This window comes from Mirounga angustirostris, unplaced genomic scaffold (genome assembly GCF_029215605.1).
Source record: "Mirounga angustirostris isolate CCGP_5_RB_7025 unplaced genomic scaffold, mMirAng1.0.hap1 SCAF_2, whole genome shotgun sequence".
Lineage (NCBI taxonomy): Eukaryota > Metazoa > Chordata > Mammalia > Carnivora > Phocidae > Mirounga > Mirounga angustirostris.
In genome coordinates this window covers 31,588,969-31,611,881 of record NW_026991710.1, presented here as the reverse complement: position 1 = coordinate 31,611,881, position 22,913 = coordinate 31,588,969, and the positions used below count along the sequence as shown (strand labels likewise).

The following is a 22,913-nucleotide window of genomic DNA, read 5'->3' as shown; positions in this document are numbered from 1 at the left end:
GTACAGTCAAGAAAACGGACTCAGCCCTCAAATCAGGGCTCCCCTGGCGACACCCTGAATGACCTTGAGCAAGTTACTTGACTTCTCCCGGCCTCGGTTGCTGGCCCTTGACACGGGGTGAGAGCACGCACCTCCAGCATCGCTGTGAGAATTACGTGAAGCGACTCGTGGGAGTTCCCAGCACACACCTGGCAAGGTGAGTAGGTGCCCACTTAGCTAAGGAAGCTGCTTCCACACGCTTGTCATGAAACCCTCACATCCAACCTTGCGCTTCAGCAAAATTACAAAGGATGCCACACCATGGAACCTCTGAAGAGCTCAAACAGAGCAAAAACCGCAAACATTAAAACCGAGACTGCCATGGCACCGGTGTATAATTATAAATATCATGCAGAATAAATGTATAGTTACTTCTTTTCTTCCATGGAGATTTATTTTTAAATGAGCTACTAATCTGGAAAACCTGGGAACAAAACCTGTGGCCTTTAATACAGATTGATGACCTGCTAAGGTTAATGGCTCTCAGCTGTGCACAAAGCTATGCACTCTTTCAGGGCTCCATTAATTCCCAGGAACCATCCTGGGTCATAATCATCGCTGCTTAATTGCATCATTATCTCCTGGCTGCTAAAATACTTAGAGCCCTTGATTTTGCAGTTATGCCCTAGAATTGATCCCAAAGCATGGAAGTATGTGGCTGGCAGAGAAAGGAGAGCCCAGGTCCTCAAACAAGGCTTTTTCGAGTTGCTGTATATATTCTACATGAGCATAATTACAAATGGCTTCATTATCCTACCTACTTGACATGGCATAACCCTGTTAATCCATTCATCAAGTGCTGGACATCTAGTTACTTGTAAAGTTTCTGTAGTTATAAATGACAACTCTAAACATCCTCGTACATATGGCTTTTCCCATATTTTGGATTATTTCCTACGGATACATTCCAAGAAATGGGATTACTGAGTCAAAGGGTATGAATATTTTACTGGCTTGTGATACACATCGCCAAATTGCCTCCCAAATGGGAATAATCGATGCACAATGCCATTAACAACACACCAATGTGCCAGATAGTCTACCCTTGGCACTGGGTACCAGCCTTAATATGTTTCATTTTGTTAATCTAGTAGGTAGAGCATTGTATGTTATTTAAATTATGCATGAAGCTAAATATTTTCCCAGATATTTGTTTATTAGATGGATCTCCTTTTCAGTGAATTGTCTGTTTATGTTCTTGGCTCATTTGCTATTGGAGACCCAGTGAGTTCGTCTTTGCAGTCTGTGGACACTCTATGTAATGAAGCATTAACCCTGACGTCTGCAGACTTGGCCACATACTTTCCACCTTCCCAGCCTCCAGGCCTTGCCCCCCACCCCCCGCCCCCATCTGTCCATCTCAATGAGTTGAGCAGGGTGCCTGGGGATCGGCCACCAGGGGCTACAGTGCCTGTAGTGAATTTAAAAATTAGAAACCCAACTAAAAACTGGTCTGTTTTTTATGATCACCACATGCAAGCAATTCTAAACAATCCCAGTGGTAAGATATTCCTCCTCACTGTTCCCCACCCTTTTGGAACGGCCCTGATTGGCCTCTGGAAAAATCCCTTGTTTTCAGCCCAGCAAGCTGCCCAAAACTGCCTGAGCCGCGAGGGCTCCTCCCCGCGCAGAAGAGGCCGTCCCAACACTGGGGATTTGAGGAGCGGCTCCTGAACAAAGGAACCTTGTTAAGATTCTGGTTTCTATCCTACAAGCTCAACTAGAACAGGGAATTGTCTAGTGTGTTCAATGAAGCTGCCCATAGCAGAGCTTTTCAAATGTTCCTGTGTGTGTGTGTGTGTGTGAATCCCCTGGGGCTCTTGTTAAAATGCAGATTCTGACTCAGCAGGCCTGGGGCGAGGCCCCAGATTCTGCATTTCTGACAAGTTCCTACAGGGTACAAGGACAGGTGTGGGTCTGGGGCCACACTCTGAATTCTGCCCCAAGGATGTTGACAACCGGCTCTTTGCCCTGTCTCCCAAAGTCCCCTCCACCTTTGTTTCCTTCCTTACACTGAAATGAGCCGACAGACGCAGACAGCACTGGCTGTGACAAGCACAAACCTGACCTCCTCCTCTTGGTTTCTGTTTATTCCCAGGGTTTTCCCCCTTGTTGGGTCAGAGGATTTTTATGGCTCATAATCAACTGACAGTTAAACTGAGGACCTGCCACAGAGACTTCAGAGACCCTTCTCCTTCTGCCCTGGGCTCTGTCAACTCTGGACCTGCCCATACTGAACCAAAGCCGCGGAGCCCTATCCTAGCTCCCTCTCTCCCTTCCTGGATGCAGGCTATGTCCCCACTGCTCAAGCTGAGGCCATCCACAGAAAAGTCAGCGAATGAAATGGAGCCATAACGATCAAAGAAGCCCACTGAGACTTTCACATACAAGACAGTATGCTCTGTCAGGTGCAGTGAATGCTCTGTCACTTGCACCCTGTGGACCTCCAAGACTTGAGCCTGGGGGCCCTCTCAGGCTGCCAAGGAGTCGCACTGTACCTCAGGCCTCATCTCCTAGTGGGACCTGAAACTAGAGCACCCTCTAGGTGGGGAGGGGGCAGTGAGCCTGACAGATGTCAAGTTCCAGATGGAAAGCATGGGAGGGCAAGAGGGTAGAGAGCTGGGCTTCCCATCAAGACTCTTGGTAGGATGAAAACCTGGGCCCCAAAATGTAGATTTTTGTGTTCCCCACACTGCTGCTCCCAATCCACAACCACCCTTCCCTTCAAAGTTCAATGCTAAGGCATCTAGAATTTCTCTCAATTCTCACTCCCATGCCTGTGATTAGGAATCAGCAGAGTGCCCCCTGTGGACTGAATCTGACCCACTGTAGGTTTTTGTAAATAAAATTTTACTGCAACACAGTCACTTCATTCATGTACGTATTACTGGTTGCCCTTTGGCTGCAAAGGCAGAGTAGAGTGACTACAACAGAGACCTTCTGGCCCACAGAGCCTGAAAGACTTACTATCTGGCCCACTGCAGAAAACGTCTGCTGACCCGTTCTTAGCTCATTCCTCAGGCCCAGCTGAATTCAACTGTCCCAATTCCCAATCAGCAGTGTGCACTCCACCAGCCTGGCTCCCGTATGCCCTTGCATGGGCACCACTGTGGCTCTTACCACATTTGCAATTACTGGATTCCATGCGCATTCTCTGCACAGGAGGGGCTCCAGTGTCAGAGACACATTACATTCTTGGCTCTCCCATCGCACACAGGGTGTTGGGCATGTTACTCTATCCATGACCAGTTTCCCCACCTATAAAAATGGGGATTATAATACACACCCCAGGATTTTAAGCAGTCAGTGGAATAAAGGATCCCAAGCTCAAGACAGTTGCCTGAAACAAATCAGGTGCACACACACAAAACTCTCTCCATGCTGTGTCCATTTCTATTCCTCCAACATTTAAAGAGAACCTGATACTGTGAATAAGTATTCTTCACAGAAAAGGGAGGAGAAAATGGGATTCTTTTCTGGGGCTCAATATCCAGGAGGTAAACTGAATGTCAGGTGAGACTGCCCACCTTAGAGCCAGGAGCCAGGTCGAGGCACCCCCTGGGCACAGACGTGAGGTAACCAAGGCTCTCTGCGTTTGCCCCAGGGGCCATAAAATATAAGTATATGCAGTGAAAGCTCTAAAAGGGAATCAGTGCACATAAATGCCAAAAATTAAAGAATCAAAAGGGCAGAGAATTCAGTATTAACATACAGGTGAAATACAGAAAAACCTTTGTAATTAAATGATGCCCGGAGGCGCGTGGTGGTGTTGAGAAGCTGCTAAGTCACTCTGAGGCAAGAGAAGCCCCACCGCTCCCCTCGGCAGCAGGGTGACCGAGGGCCAGTGAGTTTGCCTCTTTGCGCCCTATGCCCCTCATGGGTTAAAACCACCTATCCTCTCAGGAATGCGGTCATGATGAAATGAGATCCTGTGCATATGTAGATTCACACAGAACCTGGCAGAAAGTAGGGCGTGAACAAGCCAAAGCTATTCACATTGAGAGAAACGTGCCAGGGAAGCAAAATACAGAGAGATGCATCAATTCACTAAAAATGAAAGTGCAGAGTGGAAAAGCAGTGCCCTTTCGAAGGACGGGCGTAGGAAATGTGCGGAGATCCAGAGTCACCTGGGCTCACACCGGCTCCCCTCCCCAGGCCACATCTGCTTCTTTCTCTGTGCTCCACACTGAAGGAGGGGTAGCAAATAAAACCAGAAACACCGCATCTGGGTGCAGTCCGCCAGAATCACTGGATTCCTGTTGGACTGTCAGAAGTCCTCAGAATAAGGGTTTGTTTAAAAATTAGCTCTGTTTCACTACTAGTTTTTACCTAACTGCTCTATGCTTGCATTGCACTGGGAGCAGGTGAGGTAAATTCTAGGCTTAGGAGGGGCCTGATTGCTGGTCCCGATGCAGAAATCCCTTCCAGCGCATTCTCAGCCATCCAGCCCCTGGACACTTGCAGTGGTGATCCACCCTCTACTAAATAAATAGCTCAGTCCTTCAGAGTCAGCAAACATTACTAGAAGACTCTTCTTTATACAGAGTCAAAATCTGCTCTCACCCCTAAACCAGACCATTGAACAACTGATCTAGTTGTAATTCTGGCTCAATTCACCCTTGCCCCTCACATTTGAGAGAAACAGTTCTACTGGCTACAGAAACCAGAGGTGCTCAAGCCACAGATGTGGAAGTGAATTCTATTAAAAAAAACAAAAACAAAACACATCATGAAACAAATCTCTAGAATATATACTATCACGATTTTGCTATCAAAGGGTTATTTTTGGAAAATTCCAAATAATAGCACATAGCAGAAAAAATACCAAAGCACTCCTACTGTAAGAGCCTACACTGAATAGCACATGTGTTTCAGAAGAACAAACAACTAGGGTGAAGCCCCTTAACTATAAGCAACTACCGATAACCTGTGCTGGTTGTCAGCACTGACCACTGCCCCCTTGTTCACACGTGACACAGCCCCATCACATTCCCAACATACGCGCGCTCGGACATGCACTTAAGTCACTGAACATGTATTTGGCCATATGCTTCCTACCTGCCGGGCAACACACGAGATGCTGCCCACGATACCAAGTGGTAGGAGGCAGGTCCCGATCAAAAGAAAATTAAGCTCTCCAAATCCAGGAGGGCGTAAGCCTTTGGAAGGTCGGACTGAAGCATACCTGACTGATGGTCTTTTCCATTTGCACCAAGCCCAGGTTGGGAAGGGTGTTTTTTATAAAGTCAACTATGGTTTCTAGGTTTTCATGTTGCAGAATCAAGGGCTTATGGCTTCCCAACAGACTTAATGCCACTTTAAATATGACCTCTGATCCCTGAAGAAAGATCATATCTGGGAAAACACAGAAATGCAGAAAGTTAAACCAGACTAGTTTCCGATGAAGTAACATTGTGTTTTCTTGTCCACACATCAGAGCAGGATGGTGGGGAACTGTAAGCCCAAATTGCAAACTTTATTTCCTTTTTAAGTGCCTGATATTTCAGATAAGGTTGTCAAGACAATATTGCAAATAGTAAAAGAAATACAGATAAACGTACTGCTAAGCTATTGTCACAGGTTCAATCTTTGTTATTGTTCTAAAAATATATTAAACTCTTAACATGCTTCAAAAGTTAAAAGAAAACTTTTTATTACACTATTTTTCTAGAAATGCTCTGGGGTTTTAAAAGAGTTCCTAAAACACATTTTTATGAGTAAAACTGAAACATGTTTAGATACACAGCATCAGAAATTAAGATAAAAAAACTGCACCTCTTTCCCGTTTTGAAAGAAGGAACTAAAAGATCTCTAAAATCTATAAAATGTCTACAGAGTTGCAAAAGTACATTATTAAATACTTGCCAGTATGCTGGATTTTAGCATAATGTAGTAAAACCCATCTTCCTTCAGAGAAATAAAAAGAACTCCATCAGAGTTATTTTCTAGTTCTTGCCATAGTTTTTTCTTCCAATAGTTGGCCAGTGTTAGCAACCCCTACACTGACTGGACGTGCTGAGAGGGAGGGCAAGTGGCCCAGGCAACGGGGTGAGCAGCCAGCCTCGCCCCTGGCTCCCCCTTCCTCACAGAGCTTAAGCCACTTGACAAAGAGTCAAATCGCCCTGGGGCCAAAGCACACCCCTAGCAACTAATTGTTTGATGACTAAATTCAGGCAAGTAACCTAACTGGAATTAAAAATACAAGAAAAAAATATCATTTTAAAGATGAGGGCATAAATCTAATTAGAGGCAACTGTCAATATGGGGGCTGGGGGGCTGCAGGGATAATGAGAGACACAAAGTAGTGGTCCAGTTCATCAAGTTCTGGAAGACAAAAGCAGGTGAGAGGAAGAATCCCCCCAGCATTGGACTTCTCTAGGTGGTTTAGCGTGACAAGGCAGAGGAGCCATCAAGAAACAGGAAAGGCTCGGGGCGCCTGGGTGGCTCAGTTGTTAGGTGTCTGCCTTCGGCTCAGGTCGTGATCCCAGGGTCCCGGGATCAAGTCCCGCATCGGGCTCCCTGCTCGGTGGGAAGCCTGCTTCTCCCTCTCCCACTCCCCCTGCTTGTGTTCCCTCTCTCACTGTGTCTCTCTAGGTCAAATAAATAAATAAAATCTTTAAAAAAAAAAAAGAAAAAAAAGCAGCAAGAAAGGCTGGAAGCTGCTAACATGGGGAAGGGGAAGGTATCCGCGTCGGAGTGTTATGTGGGCTGTGCACAGGGCAGGCCTCGGCGCCGACTGGCCGGGTCAGCCCTGGGGATGCTCAGGGCCTCAGCCACACCAGCAGACCTGGTGCCAGAGTGGGTTGTCGACCCATCTCTTTCACAGAGCTCAGGGCCACACTGTTTCCACAAATGTCACAAGTGCTCACAGTTCGGACGGCCCCACGACGCTGGAAAGGCCCCAGGAAGCTGAAAAGAGGAGGGCGGCCTCCTTCTTAGGTGTGGCTGCAGAGGCTGGGAAGATGAGTTAGAGAACTAGTCGTATCTTTGTAATCTGAGCTTCGGGGAAGTACTATGTGTATCAAGACAGCCCTCTATAAGAATATTCTTGTGAAATGTCTGCTTTATGAAATACACAGTCTAACCCATGTAATTCATCACTACAGAAAATACAAAAGATCTCAAACAGCACTATAACAAAGATGTGTTTTTAAAAAGAAGTATTTCCCAAAACAAACTTGAAGCTTCTGGGTTTAGACAGCAAGACTTCCTTTCAGTAGATCAACTTTTATAGCTGAACAAATATAGATGGTATCAATCAGAATACCAAGGCTTCTGTGCAAGGGTCCTGGGAGAGGACTTCAAGACCAGCCCAACTGCGACAGCTCAGTGTCTTTAGTCTCTGAGAGACATGTACTAGTAACTAGACAGAGTGCCACATCTAAGCCAAGTAAGAGAAATAATTATTGGGGAAGTTTTATGAGCACAATCAAATATGCAATCCATATCAGCAATCTCTTTTTTTTTTTTAAAGATTTTATTTATTTATTTGAGAGAGAGAGAGAATGAGAGACAGAGAGCACGAGAGGGAAGAGGGCAGAGGGGGAAGCAGACCCCCCGCCGAGCAGGGAGCCCGATGCGGGACTCGATCCCGGGACTCCGGGATCATGACCTGAGCCGAAGGCAGTTGCTTAACCAACTGAGCCACCCAGGCGCCCCATATCAGCAATCTCTTAAGGCAGACAACAGGTCTTTCACGTTTTATTGGTGGTTTTGTTGTTGCTGTTGTTTTAGAGAGGGGGGGTAGGAGGGGCAGAGGGAGGGAGAATCTTATTTAAGCAGGCTCCACACCCAGCATGAAGCCAGACATGGGCTCCATCTCAGAACCCTGAGATCACGACCTGAGCTGACATCAAGAGTCGAACGCTTAACTGACTGAGCCACCCAGATGCCCCAGGATCTTGGTTTTTGTAACAAATCTACTAGCGGAGTGCTCCCTAGCATTCTAAACTCTGACTTTTCTGGGCCGTATGAAAAAAAAAAAAAAGTTGGGAGAGGTGGTGGGGTCTTTTTTGTTTTTGTTTTTATACTCTTTGAATATATAGCCCTGGATATATTTGTCTCATTGGTTCTGTCTGTATTTAATATAATACAAATGTTCTTTCCTAATGCTATTCCCAGCACCTTAAGAGCACTCTTCTATCTGCTGAGAAGTTTCTCTCATTTAAGTCAGCAAGCATTCACTGAGCATCTAATATATGCCAGGCTTTGTACTAGGTACCAGAGATCAAGCCATGAACGAAAGCACAAACAGCAAATTGCAGAGACACCAAAAGCTGTTGGTTTGGTAGAGTTATGCCCAGGTGTTAGGAGAACAAAAGGGATGGAAAAAATTCTAAGGAAAGGTGGCTGCCAAACCCAATCTTGAAGAAGCAAAAGAAACTTGCGAGGTCAGGAGTTAGGAAGGAAAGAGGGGGAAAAGGAGGTGTAAATGCCCAGAGGGGTGAGAGCAGCAAGCCCCGGACTAGAAGCCCAGCCACTGGCTCTGTGGGGCAGCAGGTGGGGGCGGGTCATCAAGGGCTTTCTGTCCAGACATCAGCATTCTAACTTTACCCAGAGCACAGCAGGGGTCAGCCAAGACTTCCTGTCCCCTTTTTTCCGGAGTAGGTCAGTGCGCTGGTAAGGAGATGATATTAACGAGACCCAGTCGGAGTCTGCTCCTTGCCAAGGCTATTTAGCTTTAGATAGAGAAAAGCCACCACAGATGAGACCACCTGACTCCCACCCGCAGACTCAGGGGGTCCTGCTGCCTGCCACAAGATGCTCGCCTAGAGCTGCTGGAGGCCCACTCCAGGTGCCTACCCTCCTGAAGGCAAGCCGGCCGGCCACACGAGTCCGGCTGGGGGAGCTGGGCCCCAGAAGCCAGTCAGCCTGGGGAGGCCTCAAATAAGGAGCTCATTTCGGGTAATGATGAAGGAATGTGCCAGAAGGCTTAAAGGAAGGACCTCCCCCACCCCCCTGCCCGCCAAAATTTTGCTTGGAAGCAGGGACTCCTGAATTTATCTGACTAGCCTTGGGGGCAATATCTATAACCCTTAAACAATGACGACCTTTTTCTCACTCTGGAAATTTAAAAACTTAAATAATTAAGGAATTGCAGAGAAAAATGTTACCTATAAACTCACTGCTCCAACCCAATTATTTTCATTTTTGTCCATCTTCCAATCCTTATACATTTACATTCTGGAAATAAATGGCGGCCCCCAGAAGCCCTGCTCCCCACACTGCAGCCAACTTCCCTTCCCTCCTGCTTCAAGCCACCCAGAAACAGGCAAAGGGTTTTATCAGGCAGGAAGTAAGGGGAACCTGAAATTCAGCTGACTCGGCCACTTTTGCAAATTATTTGCTGAGAACAATGCAAATAACCACTTTCCTTTGAAGACACTTCGGCAGCCCTGTTGTTCTGTTATTGTGTTAACCTATCGGAACTCTGCTGGAAATGCCCATGACCTAAAGGTGCAGTTTTCCTGGGGGGGTGGGGAACGGGACTGTAGGTGGGGGGCGGGGGACCATCTATGCAAAGCACAAGGCCAGTGAAATGAAATTATCCTGCATCCTCTTTTCCAGCCACCTTTGTCGCTTTCCAAGGGCAAGCCCTCTCCTAACTCTCTCCTGGGAGGCTGGGGTGCTCTGGGTGTGAGAGCGCCCCCTTCCTACCAGGACCACGTGGGAGGAACACGAAGGATGCTCGAAGATCTGCAGCAGGACCACAGCACAAACAGGGCTTGCACAAACTCACTTCCCTGCCACTGGATCACGTTCCCTGGGGGAGCCTTTTTTTCCTGGCGGTTTAAACCATCTTGTTTTCTCAAGTCTATTTTAGTCCTAAAGCCTCTCTGAATCCTTCCCAGTATTACAGGTGGCTTCTGTGTTTTCTGCCAAACCCTTCCTTTCTACACTCCACCTCCTCCCTCATCCACTTGGCAGCACATCCTCTAGCAAACATCAGGAGCCTCAGACCACAGCCGCCTCCTCCATCAGGAACAAGCCAGGGCCTATTTTTCAGATTTTTTTTCCCCCCAAAGGTAGGTGTGATCTGAAGGTGAACAGAGCAAGCATCTCTCCCAGGACCCCTCTCCACCCGAACTGAAGACATACAGGAGAAGGCTATTTTACATCCTGTGACACCCGAACAGGAGGGCTGATATTCCGGAAGTGTGATCACCATGGGAAGGTTAAGGTGCAAGCATCACTGGCTGGTGTTCCTCCAAGGAGCATATACTTAATGCGAAGTAACCTGTTAATTAATATATGAGTTATGCTGTCTGCAAGCTGAGAATCCTGCACTTCCATACGAAATGGTGAACAGCTGACAAAGGTCCGTTTGTTTTTAGGGTTTATTCAGGCCTAAAGGCTTACAATGAAATGGGCTTCAGGCCCAAATAGACTACAGTGTATGAATGGCAGGTTTGGGGATTTAAAACTAAGCTATCCACCATCATGGAGCTTAACAAACACAGTTCAAGTCACCAATGCTAAATGCAGAAATGGTTTTTAAAAAACCTTTCTATGGAACCTGCTAATAAAATGGTTTGGTTTTAAGTCCTCGCAGATGGAATAAACTGTGCAGAAAAACAAAAACCAACAGTTTTTGCAAAATGACATCACACACAGTGCTGCCTTGAGTTCCCACTTCCTGCCTACAATCTGAGGAGTCTCAGCCAGCTGGATAAGGACCCACTTAGTACAGCAGGGGTCTGTGCACAGGACCCCGGAGTTACACACACTGGCATCTTTATGCACAATGTAGGAGAGCCTCCAAGACTCACCACTGATTACATAATAGAAATAGCCTGCTCTTGCTGGCTTTAGCTTTTAATTTATGAAGTCGGCAGAATGAGCTTTAGAGTTTCGAATATTCTCTAACAGGAGGGCTGTCAATCTCCAAAGCAGAGTTCTTACTTATGCAACTCTCCCAGAGTTCTATGGCCCTGGTGTCCCCAGAGCGACCTGCAAGGCAGCAGCCAAAGGCCCAGGCGGCCATCCCTCAGTGCTGACCCTCTCATCGGAGTCCCCTTTGCAGAATTTTTCTCACAAATGCTGTAATTCGATGCTTGAGCTGTTTTCAAAGCATGAACACCACCCCCCCCTTCCCACCCACCTCTTTCAATCCTCACTCCTGTTATCCTGTTTTGAAAAATACAGTAAAAAATCAGGAGAAAAAGTGGACTAATGATTTTCAATTTCCAGAGTAAGAAAAGTAAAAAAAAACACAGACATTTTTGGCAAGAAAGACTTCTAGCTGACAGCTAGAGATCTTATGATTTTGGTGACTCTTCTGTTAGTAAACTAAGCAGATAATTTTCAGGCTTTTAATTATCTTTTTTTTTTTTTTAAGATTTTATTTATTTATTTGAGAGAGAGAGAATGAGAGACAGAGAGCATGAGAGGGAGGAAGGTCAGAGGGAGAAGCAGACTCCCTGCCGAGCAGGGAGCCCGATGCAGGACTCGATCCCGGGACTCCAGGATCATGACCTGAGCCGAAGGCAGTCGCTTAACCAACTGAGCCACCCAGGCGCCCCAATTATCTTTTTTTTAAATATTTGTTTAAAGATTTTATTTACTTGAGAGAGCGAGAGCACAAACAGGGGGAGGGGCAGAGGAAGTGGGAGAAGCAGGCTCCCCGCTGAGCAGGCAGCTCCATCCCAGGACCCTGGAATCATGACCTGAGCCGAAGGCAGATGCTTAACCAAGTGAGCCACCCAGGCGCCCCAATTACCTTCTTTTTAAACTATGGTATAAAACCTTCATGAAATCTCACTAATGATTTATTTAACCAGGAAAGATTTTTTTAGTATCTTTTTCCAATGCCTTTTTTTTTTAAGGGACAGAAAGTAAGAATCAGTTTGGGGAGGGAGTTATGCAAAAAGGGGTGGGGGTAGTGAATATTTTAAGAACACGGACTCTTCTAGTAAAGCCCAACAGGACATTCTTTAGAAGTTCTTGCAGATAGGAATAAGAATAAAAAATTTGTACTCTAGGGGAAAGAGGTGCGAAGACCAACTCAGTGCCCACCTATGTTAAAAAGCAAATTTCAGGATTTCTAAAATTTGGATCTACAAAGCTGTCTTTCCCAAGCATGCCAAAGGAATGCTCTCTCAATGGTTCTGGACACCCCCTCCCCCTTTGAGATGTTCTCTAATTCCAGAAGCAAATCTAAAAAAGTATGAGAAGATTGCAGATTTTTAAACTATCAGGTGAGTGAACATCAGTGACACTTTAAAAACACTCGATGGGTGATGATTATCAATTTTTTAATAACTTCCATAGTAAAAAAAAAAAAAATTAAAAAGAACCTGAATTGTCAACATGATTCTTTCACTCTGATGTAGGGAAACTCACTGTGGGAGAACTACCTGTGCTCCTGGCCTCACTCGGCTCCTGGAGCTCAAGTGCACCTGCTTCCCCCACCATCTCAAGGCCACTGAGACTGCACGTGAACACCTGCTTGACTTTGACAGAGACGATCTTCTCCAAAAGTAAATCAAGAAAGTAGGAGATGGCGTGAAATGTGAGCCCCCACATGGAAGGGGCTGAGGCGTCTGGGAAGAAGAGGCAGGGGCCTGTAAGGGTGGACCAGTGAGTGAGTCATCAGCATGGAGGGGGTCCTTGCAGACTGAGCTGGCAGAGGAAATGAAGAGCCAAGGGCAGGAGAAGAAGATAAACGGGAAGAGATGTGAAGGGAATCGAGAAAAAACAGGAGCCCAGAAGTCATCAGTTGAAGTTTGAAGGAGCCATCACGTCAGAGAGGTGGAGGAAGACAATTCATGAGACATACATGCCTGGAATACATGCATGGGGCCCCCTGGCCAACTCTTTAAAGATCTCTGCCCTGGGGAGAGCCTGGTGGTGAGGGATTGGGTCTAAACCCCACCAGATGACAGTGTCCAGGGAAGCCATTGAGAATCAGAGAAAGTGAAGTTCACAAAACCCAATGCCAACTAGACTCCGAATGTCAACCACCACCCTGTTCTTGTCGAAGATACAGGTATAAAAGTAAGGATGCTCACCAGGGAACGAGAATACATGTTTCCTACCTGACAGGAGAAAGCTGGTTTGGGCAAACGGATGGACACCCACTTACCAAAGACTCTGGCTACAAATCCCAGTGGGAACTGGGAGGCAAACACGGTGAGAAACCAGGGCGCGGCGTAGAGGCTGGGGCCGATTTCGTGCTCCTCGAGGTGATTGTAGAGGTCTCTGTGGTAATCGTGAAGAAGCCTTGAGAGCTGGTACATCTGGATCTGCGGGAACAGACACACACAGTGTCAGAACCAGATACCTGCTACTGTGTTCAGTTACTTATCCCATTCACATGCTGTGAGAGAAGAATTATTACACTGTTAGATACTCTGCTTGGAGTGTGATAACCACTGACCTCAACCGCTCACTTGCCCATCGAGCGCTTGCTGGGGGCCTGGTGCACAGAGGTACTGGCCTGGGGAGCCCAGAACAAGGATGTCGGGGCATCTCCTACCGCTTCCTTTCTTTCCACTGCTCCCTGAGTTCCTTGGCTACTAGAATCTAAGCATCTGTCTTGTGGGAACGTTTCACATATTCTCTTAGAAAATACACATCCCTATCAAAACCTGCACCTGGGGGAATTCAAAATGTAAGAGTGAAGTGGGGGCATAAGATGATTCTGTGGAAGGATTCTATTACACCTATTCACTTAGTAAATTTGCTCTAGAACCCCCGAAATTACTCAACAGGCAGGACAGGTTCTTTAGGTTTATTAATATATGAAATATACAGATCCTGGGCAAGTTAAAATAAGAAGACAACTGTTTATCTCAAGATGCAGAAAATAACTTCCAAAGGCTCCCCTTTTCAGATAATGCTATGGTCCTGGCAGGAAGCCTGCGATGGGTCCCACAGCTCGCAGGGGTCCTAGAGTCAGCCTGGGTTTCGGCAGTCCGATGGCCTGAGCCCAAAGATACCACCATCTAGAGAGGGTCAGAACCCCATTGAGATGCTACAGGTTGGACATGTATCACCCAAACTGACAAAAAACAAAACAACACACACACACAACACCCCCCCAAAACTTTTTCCAGTGGCCCAGACAACATAGCCCTTAAGTACCAGCTGTGGCTTTTTAGGATCGAAAAGAATCTAGTCACCCAGGCCAAAAGCACCAAGAGAGTCATGTGTTACAATACTAAATTAACTTGAAAATTCCACTCTCTTCGATGGCAGGTGCACCTATATTAAAGCTAATGGGGAGAACATAGAAACAACCTGGGACAGTATCTGTGGGAAGTGTTACATGGGTCAAAATTTTTTAGTTAATGAAATGGCTTCCTTTTAGGAGACTTATGTTCATGGGGGGGGTTCATATTCACAGGTGGAGGTAAAAGGATTTTTTAACCACCCAATTTGGTGCTCTCAAAGAGTCCTTGGCTCTAATGCATCCTTTCTTAAAAAAAAAAAAAAAAATCCTAAGGCTCTGAAGTCAGAGTAGCTTGCTGGTAAATTAACATGTATCCACCCGATCTGACATTTAGGAATATTCCCAAAGCGGGATCCGGAGCTCTCCCCACCTCTGAAAGTGGCAGGAGCAGTGCCTGGCACTGCCCTTTGGTTTTCCTTTGCTCTGACCTGCCACCTGTTCGTCAACAAATGCGGACTGGGTGCCTACTTCATCCCAGGCGCTGTTCTAGGTACTAAGGATGCAGCTCCAAGATAGGTTAGATTCCTGCCTTCTCATGAGATATGCTAAGGAAAGTAAACAGGAGAGTAAACAGGTCAACGAATAAAGAAACAAGATAATTTCAGGCAGTTAGTGTTTTATGCCAAAAGAAATGAGACAGGATAATATGATCCACGTGCACAGGGTTGGGGGGGGCCCCACAATATCAGGATAGTCAGAAAGATCCTCTCCCAGGATTTGATATGTGGGCTGAACCCTGGGTGACAAGGGCTAAGGGGGGGTGGGAGGGGGACCCCTGGCAGAGGAAGTGACAAATAGAGTGGGAGGCAGGAATTAGATCGTCTGAAGATGGTTTGAAGAAGGGTAAAGGAAGGGTCGGAGTCAGACAGGCCTGGGTTGAAACCCCAACTCGACCACTTGCTAGCCAGGTTCCCTGAGTTAAGGTGAGTCTTCCCATCTATAAATTGAGCTGAGTAACAGTGTCTTCCTGAGGCTTACTGAGGCGGTAAGAGCAATATGAAACATTCGGCGTCATGCCTAGCACAGAGTTAAGTGCTCAGCAAGGATAGCTACTCCAGTGTTGATGGATGGTGGGAAAAGTTCCTTAGAGAGACCTGGAAAGGAACCCTAAACATTTTTGGCATTTGTCTCTAGCACATACAAAAGGAACGTTCTCTACCTGTAAAATAATCATGTCCGGCCGATACTGTTTCCGCAGTCCCATTTCAAACATCAGAAACTTGAGCATGTTAAATGCCTCCTCCTCACCCATGTGAAGCAGCAAGATGCCCGCTACAAAGCTGAGGCCTTGGCAGTACCCCACCTCCTGGTCTAGAAGCGAGTAGGCCTTCAGAATGTTGTAGAGTGACAGCTGCCCCGCCCCAAGCTGGGCCGAGAAGTACGGATGTGTCGGGAAGGTTCGCCCTGCAAAAACAACATGCGGTAGACCTAATTAAAAAAAAAGAAAGCCTGTTGAACCAGAAATCTGATGGGCTTCAGGGGGAGGAAGGGATCCTTGGGAGCTGGATCATAAATCAGCTCTGTACACAAGGGCAGGTGGTTTTTCTTAGAACAATGTGAGCAATTAAAATCAGCAATTATTGATGCTTTTTTGGTGGCGGTTCAGGTGAAAGACATTGGGACTACCTTCGGTCCTGTAGGTATCTGGATTTTGAGCTTCGGCAAGAAGAAAACTGTCAATCCTCTAAACGTGAGTCTAACTCTCCAGAGGGGCAGACAGCTGCGGCTCTTCTCGGCCGCCCTGTCCCACGGCACCTGCAGGCAGCCCAAGACCCCATGGCGCTACGGACACTCCCCGATCCGCTCTCCCCAGCCTGCACGTATTCGGCCTGCAAATGCTTCACACCACACTCGTATTTCTGTACTTTTAAACCACAGGCGGTGCTTTGAAACTGCCTGAGAAGCAGCAGGTGTTTTCTTTTACACAAAACAGTTACCTTCCAGAAAGAAGTTAAAAAAAAAAAATTAAAAACCCTCAACATCCTGATTATTTTCACAAAAAGCTGGTGTTCAGTTAAGGTTTAAAGACTTTTGTCCAGGAAGCTTTTGGGGCTGATATCTCTCAAATCCACCTCACCCCCCTCCTTCTGGAACGTGCCTGACGGGGAAGTGTGTTTCCAGGGAGAAAAGTACTTGATTGGGGGGGGGGGGGGGGAGCGCAAGCTTGGACCCAGGTGAGAATCAGGGCCTCATCTGGATCAGCAAAGGCAGAAAGTATATCCAGACCACAAGGTAATTGTTCACCTTAATTATTCGGCTTCAGCAAGAGGAGGGCGACACATTTGTGTGTTCTTCCTCAGCCTCACGAGAAAGCATTTCATCAATACATATCGGTTTGTCTGATTTTGATTTAGGAGGACAGCAACAGTCTAACTACTTTCCTGATTTCTTGTCCTGCATTCATTTCCTGCCTACTCTACCTCTTCCCCCAACTGTCCCCAAACGCACCGTGAACATGTCACCCCCACTGCGAGAAAGCACTCAACAGCCCCCAGTGCTCGAAGAACAAATTCTACACACCCAGCCTGGGAGCTCTGCGCACCTTCTCATCCGCTCTCCCAGCGGCATCCTCTACTCCAGGGCATAGCCTGGGAGCAGGGCAGGCGGTGTGTGCAGAGCGGTCAGTGCCCATGTGGGTAAGAGAGGGGGTACTCACCCCTGTGCACCTTCCTAGTCTACAACTGCATGTGCGACTCAACCGTAAGGAGACATTTTCCAGCAGCCACATTCAAAAGCAGCAGGTAAAATTAATTTTAAGACCGTTTAACCCAACATACACACGTTATTCTAACATGACCAATACACGAATTACTGAGACAGTCTGCATTCTTGCTTTTCACGCTAAGCCTGGGAAGCCCAGCGTCCTGTCCACGCTGGTGGCACGGCTCAGTTTGGAGCAACCCTATTTCAGTGCTCGGCAAGCACCGTACTGACCACACAGGCGAAGCTCTTTCCCCGGATTCCCCAAGCGACGAGGGCGAAGGCGCACAGCAGGCTCTTCACGCCATCACCCCGCCTGCTGCGCAGCCCACGGCGCCCTTCCCACCTCTGCCTACTTGCACATCACCCCGCCCCAGCCCAGCACACACCGGCCCTCCGGCGGCCGCTGGGTCTCAGACAGGCCCAGGTGGCAGAACACACAGGCCCCACGAGGCGTGCAGTGATGCCACGAAGGATCTGGGCCCCTTCCATTGTGTCCCTGTGAGCACTTCTGCTTACCGGATACCCTCTCGTGTCAGATACCACGCCCACAGAACCAAGATCTGGCACTCACTGGCCCCGCCTGTGGAGGGGGCATTTTTAATCTTATTTTTACTTTTATTATTACAGTTGACATACAATGCCATGTCAGCTTCAGGGGTACAACACATTGATTCGACAGTTCTACACATTACTCAGTACACACCACGTGACCTTATTACAATACTATCGACCACATTCTCTATGCTCTCCTTTTCATGTCTGACTTATTTCGTAACTGGACATTATAGCCCTCTCTTCATTCCCTCCACCTATTTTGCCTGCCCTTCCCCCACCGCCCCAGCAACCACTAGTTTCTCTGTTTATGAGTCTGTTTATATATAAGTGAAAGCACCTGGTATTTGTCTTTGTTTTCTTTCACTTAAGCATAATACCCTCTAGATCCATCCATGTTGCAAATGGCAAGATTTCATTCTTTTTTTAATGGCCGAATAATATTGCACTGTATATATACCACATCTTTATCCATTCATCTATCGATGGGACACATTTCTAATTTACTCCTTGCAAGGCTCCTAAGAGGACGAGCCCAGCAGGCTGGGGAGTGACTGGTGCCACTTAGACCACTCAATAATGGTCAGATTTGGGGCAGGGCATTCACAGGCATCATGTCCTATGTAATCACAATGGCTCTGTGCTTAGAAGGGTCTCGTGCTGGGTTTAATGCTCCGCTGTCACAGTCCTGAAATTCTTAATTTTTGAACAAGGGATTCTGCATGTTCATTTTGCAACAGGCCCTGACAATTATATAGTACCCTGTTTGAGGCAGGCAGCCCCTGGCAGCTTCCCGGGGGTTGCTACAGCCACGTCGCCTACAGCTTTGCCACCAAGCAATCAGGAGAAAACAAACCTTAGGCCAAATTCCATCAAACATATGACCTTTATTAGCATGCTGATGTGAAAAAAGAACCACGTAAGAACTTCTCGTGCTCTGTCCTCAGGCCTCTAACAAGCACCCCCTGGGAAAGGGTCAGCTGGAGGAGGGTACTGTGGCGGTCTGACGGCAGAGCCAGGCCACCGACAGTCCCACACCGATGTCGCATGGAGCACCACGACCTGGCCCCAATGGGCCACTGGTGGCAAGGCCCAGACACTTTCTGATCAACTACAGATCTTGAAGGTTATCCAATTTCACCAATTAAAAGCTACACACAGCATCATCTCTTATGCTAAGCACACACCCTCAGATGTACATTTCAGTGGCATCTGAAGTACATCAGCAACCCTCTGCACTGTGGGTCCCTGACTTAGGGAACTTTGAAAAGCCAACCAAGCACTCTAGGTGGGGACAGACTTTTCTTACGAGACCATCCCTCACACTGGTAATACTCCATAAAGCATTTTAGGCAGGTCACCACACAAACAAGAACATCACCCTCATTTTATTCATGAGAAAAATGTGGAAGGTGAAAGAAAGCATCAGCCCTTCCGTCAAATTACCTGGCTAGGAGGTGGCAAACCCAGGACGTGAACGCTGGTCCCGAGCTCCAGAGACTGAGTTCTCATACTGCAGATGTCAAAGTGAAAGGCATGGGAATTGGGAAAACACAGCTACGACCGCTCACAGTGTCCCTGGCTCACGGCACGAGCTGTCAGGAGAGCCAGGGGCCCGCATTCCCTTTCTCACGGGGAGTTCACGTCCTCCACCTCCTCAGCCAAGCCCCCCCGGGGGAGTCCCGGCTGCTGCATCGCGGTTAGTGTTTCCACACACTCCCTGGGACTGGGCACTGCCTCCTCACTGGTCCTAGCCTTGTGACCTCGGGCACTTGGCTAATTCCCACACCTCCACTTCTCACCCGCACCTGCTGGGGGCCGCTGTGAGGGTTAAATGCAGGACGGTGTGCTTGCCTGGGGTGACGCCACACAGAGCTGGCCCCGACTGAGTACTGGCCACTGGGGTGGGGTGCCTGCTTTCTGAGAAACAGCGTTATTCATGTAGAAGATCTTTTCAAGCAGTGGCACACAGCAACGCACCTGCTCCTTGCCCCGATGACTGTGCAGGCGAGATGCGGGCTTCTCAAACTACTCACATGAGCACGGTAACAGCAACACCCGCCCTGTACTCAGAGCTCCCTGTGCGACAGGAACTGTGCCATGGAACCGAAAGACCAACCCTTTCTAGGCCCTTAAGAAACTCACAGTCTGGTAGAACAAAAGAGAGAAATCCAGAAAAATTCAAACATTTACTGACCGCAGGACTCGCACAGGGTGCTGGGCACAAGAGGGACGTGGCCCTGCTTGCATGGGGTTTCACGAGAATGAGGGGGACCACTTCAGATGACTGATGGTTCTAGTGGTTCTCTTCCATCAGGTGGTGGTAACACACATACAGAGGAAAGGTACAGAACTACAGTTTACGGAGATGAGCCCAAAAACCGAGAGGCCTGGCCCAGACACAGGACCGGAGTCCAGGAAGGCTGTCTGGAGGAAGTGACTCTTCAACTGAACCAAGCAGTGGAAAGAGGCATGAACATGGGGCGGGGGGTGGTTAGCACACAGGCAGCAGGAAGCCTGCAGGCCAGACGCCAGACTGCTAATGGGCACGGCCCACAGGTCTGGAGCTGGCCATCAGGAGAGGATGGGAGAGTTAAAAGCAGGGCCTGTAAGCGAACGGCTTGGGTACCAGGCTTAGCCTGTGGGCCACGTGAAGGCCATGGAGTCAGCACAGGCCACCGAGGGGTCAGAAACATGTGCTTCCTTACTAAAGAAATCTCCAAGAGCCAGCCTGCAAGACAGCCCAGGGCAGGCGGAGACCAGAGGAGGTCAGCTGGGCCACGAGCCAGGGAGCGGTCACAGGCCCTAAACTTGGAGAGCAGTGGTGGGGCAGCAAACAGGGCTGGACTCCAGACTTACTCTCAGAGCAGAGACTTAGACTGAGAGAAGGGCGTGCAGACGGTGGAGTGTCTAGCATGGGAAGCCAGATGAGTCATCAAAATGAACTGATCAGGAAGAGCAGACTGGGGTAGAGGGTAGAGCGCTGGCAAATCCCTATCTGGACCTATAAAGCTCGGGGAATTTCATAAATGTGACCAACTCAGTAAAGTTCTGCAATCTCTCAACCAAAGCCCTTGAAGGAAAAGCATGTCACGATTCAGAATCTGTGAATTTTAGAAAGGTGACACAGTGCACTGGTTGGATATTACCTAACCCCTAGCAGGGCTGAGGATCAAACACACTTACACGTCTGCAGAGACACACAGGAAAAGCCACACTGAGGACAACAGCCAAGTCTGCTAAGGCCTCCTGGCAGTTCAAATCAAATTTTGCCTCCAAAGAGTTCAGGACTCACTACGTTCTGCCAAAAATGAGTTACAGGAAAACTTTTGGTTTTCGTCTTTTGGGTTTTGAAACTGCAGACACAGGGTTATGGACCCGTACTAATTTCTACTGCAACTCACAGATTAGGTGAGAGGATAAATCACAGAATATTTTTATGCTTTCCTTTTCTGCTTCTGAATGCATAGCTGGAATCAGGCTTAACAAGTGCTATTCAACCTTGCTCCTGGAGGACTGACTTTATGAAAGCGAAACCAGGGTAACTACCTAGACAGAAGGGACTCCCATGGTAAGTAGGAAGCTCGGGGGCATATGTGAGGAACAATTAGGTTTTATTTGAAGGCCTCGGACACTTGATACGAAGGAAAGGAAAGACACCATGGGGATGGGATGGGGTGGACTTCTTGGACCAGGATGGAACTCAGTTCTCTCATTTCACCCATAGCCACCTGAGCAGGAGCCATTATGCTCCCCATTTTAGTAGTGGAGAAAAAACCCACAAGGTTTTTAGAATTTAGGCACAACGTGGCATATGAGCTCTGACAAATGGAGAGAGAATCTTCCTATGTGGATGTGTCCACGAGGCAGCATGACCGAGTCAGGGGAGTGACCCACGATCCCAACTGCGGCATGGAGGACCACCTAGCCTCTCTGAACCTCAGTCTCCTCTTCCTGACAAAGGGCAGAATGCATACTTTGTGGCAATGCCTGGCACAAGTGGGTGCATTATACCCCACAGAAAACATACACAAACCCAGCTTCCAACTAAGACAGGGGAACAAAACAAAACAAAGGCACACATATGAGAGTTCTGCGGCATAAACGCACAACAGTTTCTATTTTAAGGTCGAGGTACAACTACCACCTTACTGACCCTAATATTCCTCCTAAGCCTGAAATCTCACGTTCTAACAGACTTCCAGAGGCAAAGGAAAGTTTTCACCCAGCAACTGATTCCTGTGAAATTTGGAATTCATAAACACGGGGAACGAAAGCGGATATGAATTCCAAATAATAACAATGAATAATAACAACTAAAATATCACCAATCTAGATTCACCAAAACACCTGTGAACCTCAATCTTCCAGATCTTCAGTTACTACCCAAACCAGTCCAGTCTTTCACGTTGCAGTGTCAGAAGCTGTCACTGATTTTCTTTACGCAAGAAGCCTGTCCACACAAACCTGACCGAGCTGAAACAAATGTCCCATGTGTTTCATGAGATTCCCAATGCAACTTTCTGTTCCACAGAGTCACAGAGCCTGGAACTCGGCACAGCAAGACAGGCTCTTATACCACTCTCAGGCTGGGGAACAGTCACAAGTCCCTGGTCTCCAGCTCCTGCCTAGAGGAGAAGAATGACTGCCTATCTGCCTTCGTAATGCAGTCCGCGTATTACACCAGATTCTATCTGGGGGGACACTGTTTTCCTACATTGCATTTTTCTAGGTCCATGGTTCTGAATGTATGGCTGGTCTTTCAGGAGTCCATGAGGTCCCCCTCTGTTCTCCACCTGTGTATCTATCTATCTATGCAAGGTTAGATTTTTCTTCATATATTTCAAGCAACATAAATGCAACAGATTGAATGTAGAAGCAAAAATGACAAGCCAGTTAATTCTATTAAGCCAGACATTAAAATGTAAAACAATGCCTCCCACTAAATTTCTTTTATTTTGGAAAATGCATACTTCATAATGATATGTTTATGTGTTTATTATAGTTCTTTTAAAATACCACCACAGCTCAACCACACTCCTGACTACACGCCCAGTAAATGGAGGAGGCAGGCCTCGCGAGCAGAAAAAGGACCAGGCAGATTAACAATGTTCCTGGACAATCATTTGCATCTGCATTCACATAATCCAGTATCGGGTACCGCAACCCTCCAACCCCACGTGGAAGGTACTAAGTTAGCACTGTGAAGAAAAAAAGAAAAAAACTCCTTTTATAAAATAGACCACATCTCTGCATGTGAATCCCCAGCAGGAGACTGGAGTCTTGGGCAGTGCGCACATAAGAACACGTGTAGCCCCTTGTACCTCACTGCTCACTCAAAACACATTAGCTACGAGCAAGACGCTGTTTACTGTTTTTGTTCGAAGCCTGTGAAAAGATTCTTGAGTGAGAGTCTGACTCAATGACACAGACTAGAGAAAGCAGC

At 47.4% G+C, this 22,913-nt stretch overlaps 1 protein-coding gene across 10 annotated transcripts in view; it reads right to left on the bottom strand.

Annotated features, from left to right (window-relative positions):
• TBC1D1 (TBC1 domain family member 1) overlaps window positions 1-22,913 on the bottom strand; it is a 230,385-nt gene that overhangs the window by 6,542 nt on the left and 200,930 nt on the right. For 9 of the 10 annotated variants that reach the window (XR_010409330.1, XR_010409331.1, XM_045881325.3 and 6 more), the window contains 3 exons: window positions 15,372-15,616; window positions 13,124-13,283; window positions 5,225-5,394 (listed from right to left, as the gene is read on the bottom strand). Coding sequence is in view for 8 of the 10 variants with exons in the window: in XM_045881325.3 (XP_045737281.1) it covers window positions 5,225-5,394; window positions 13,124-13,283; window positions 15,372-15,616 (575 nt within the window). In the remaining 2 variants the exon portion in view is untranslated. The remainder of the gene's footprint in view (window positions 1-5,224; window positions 5,395-13,123; window positions 13,284-15,371; window positions 15,617-22,913) is intronic. The other variant, XM_064584365.1, reaches the window with a different exon arrangement.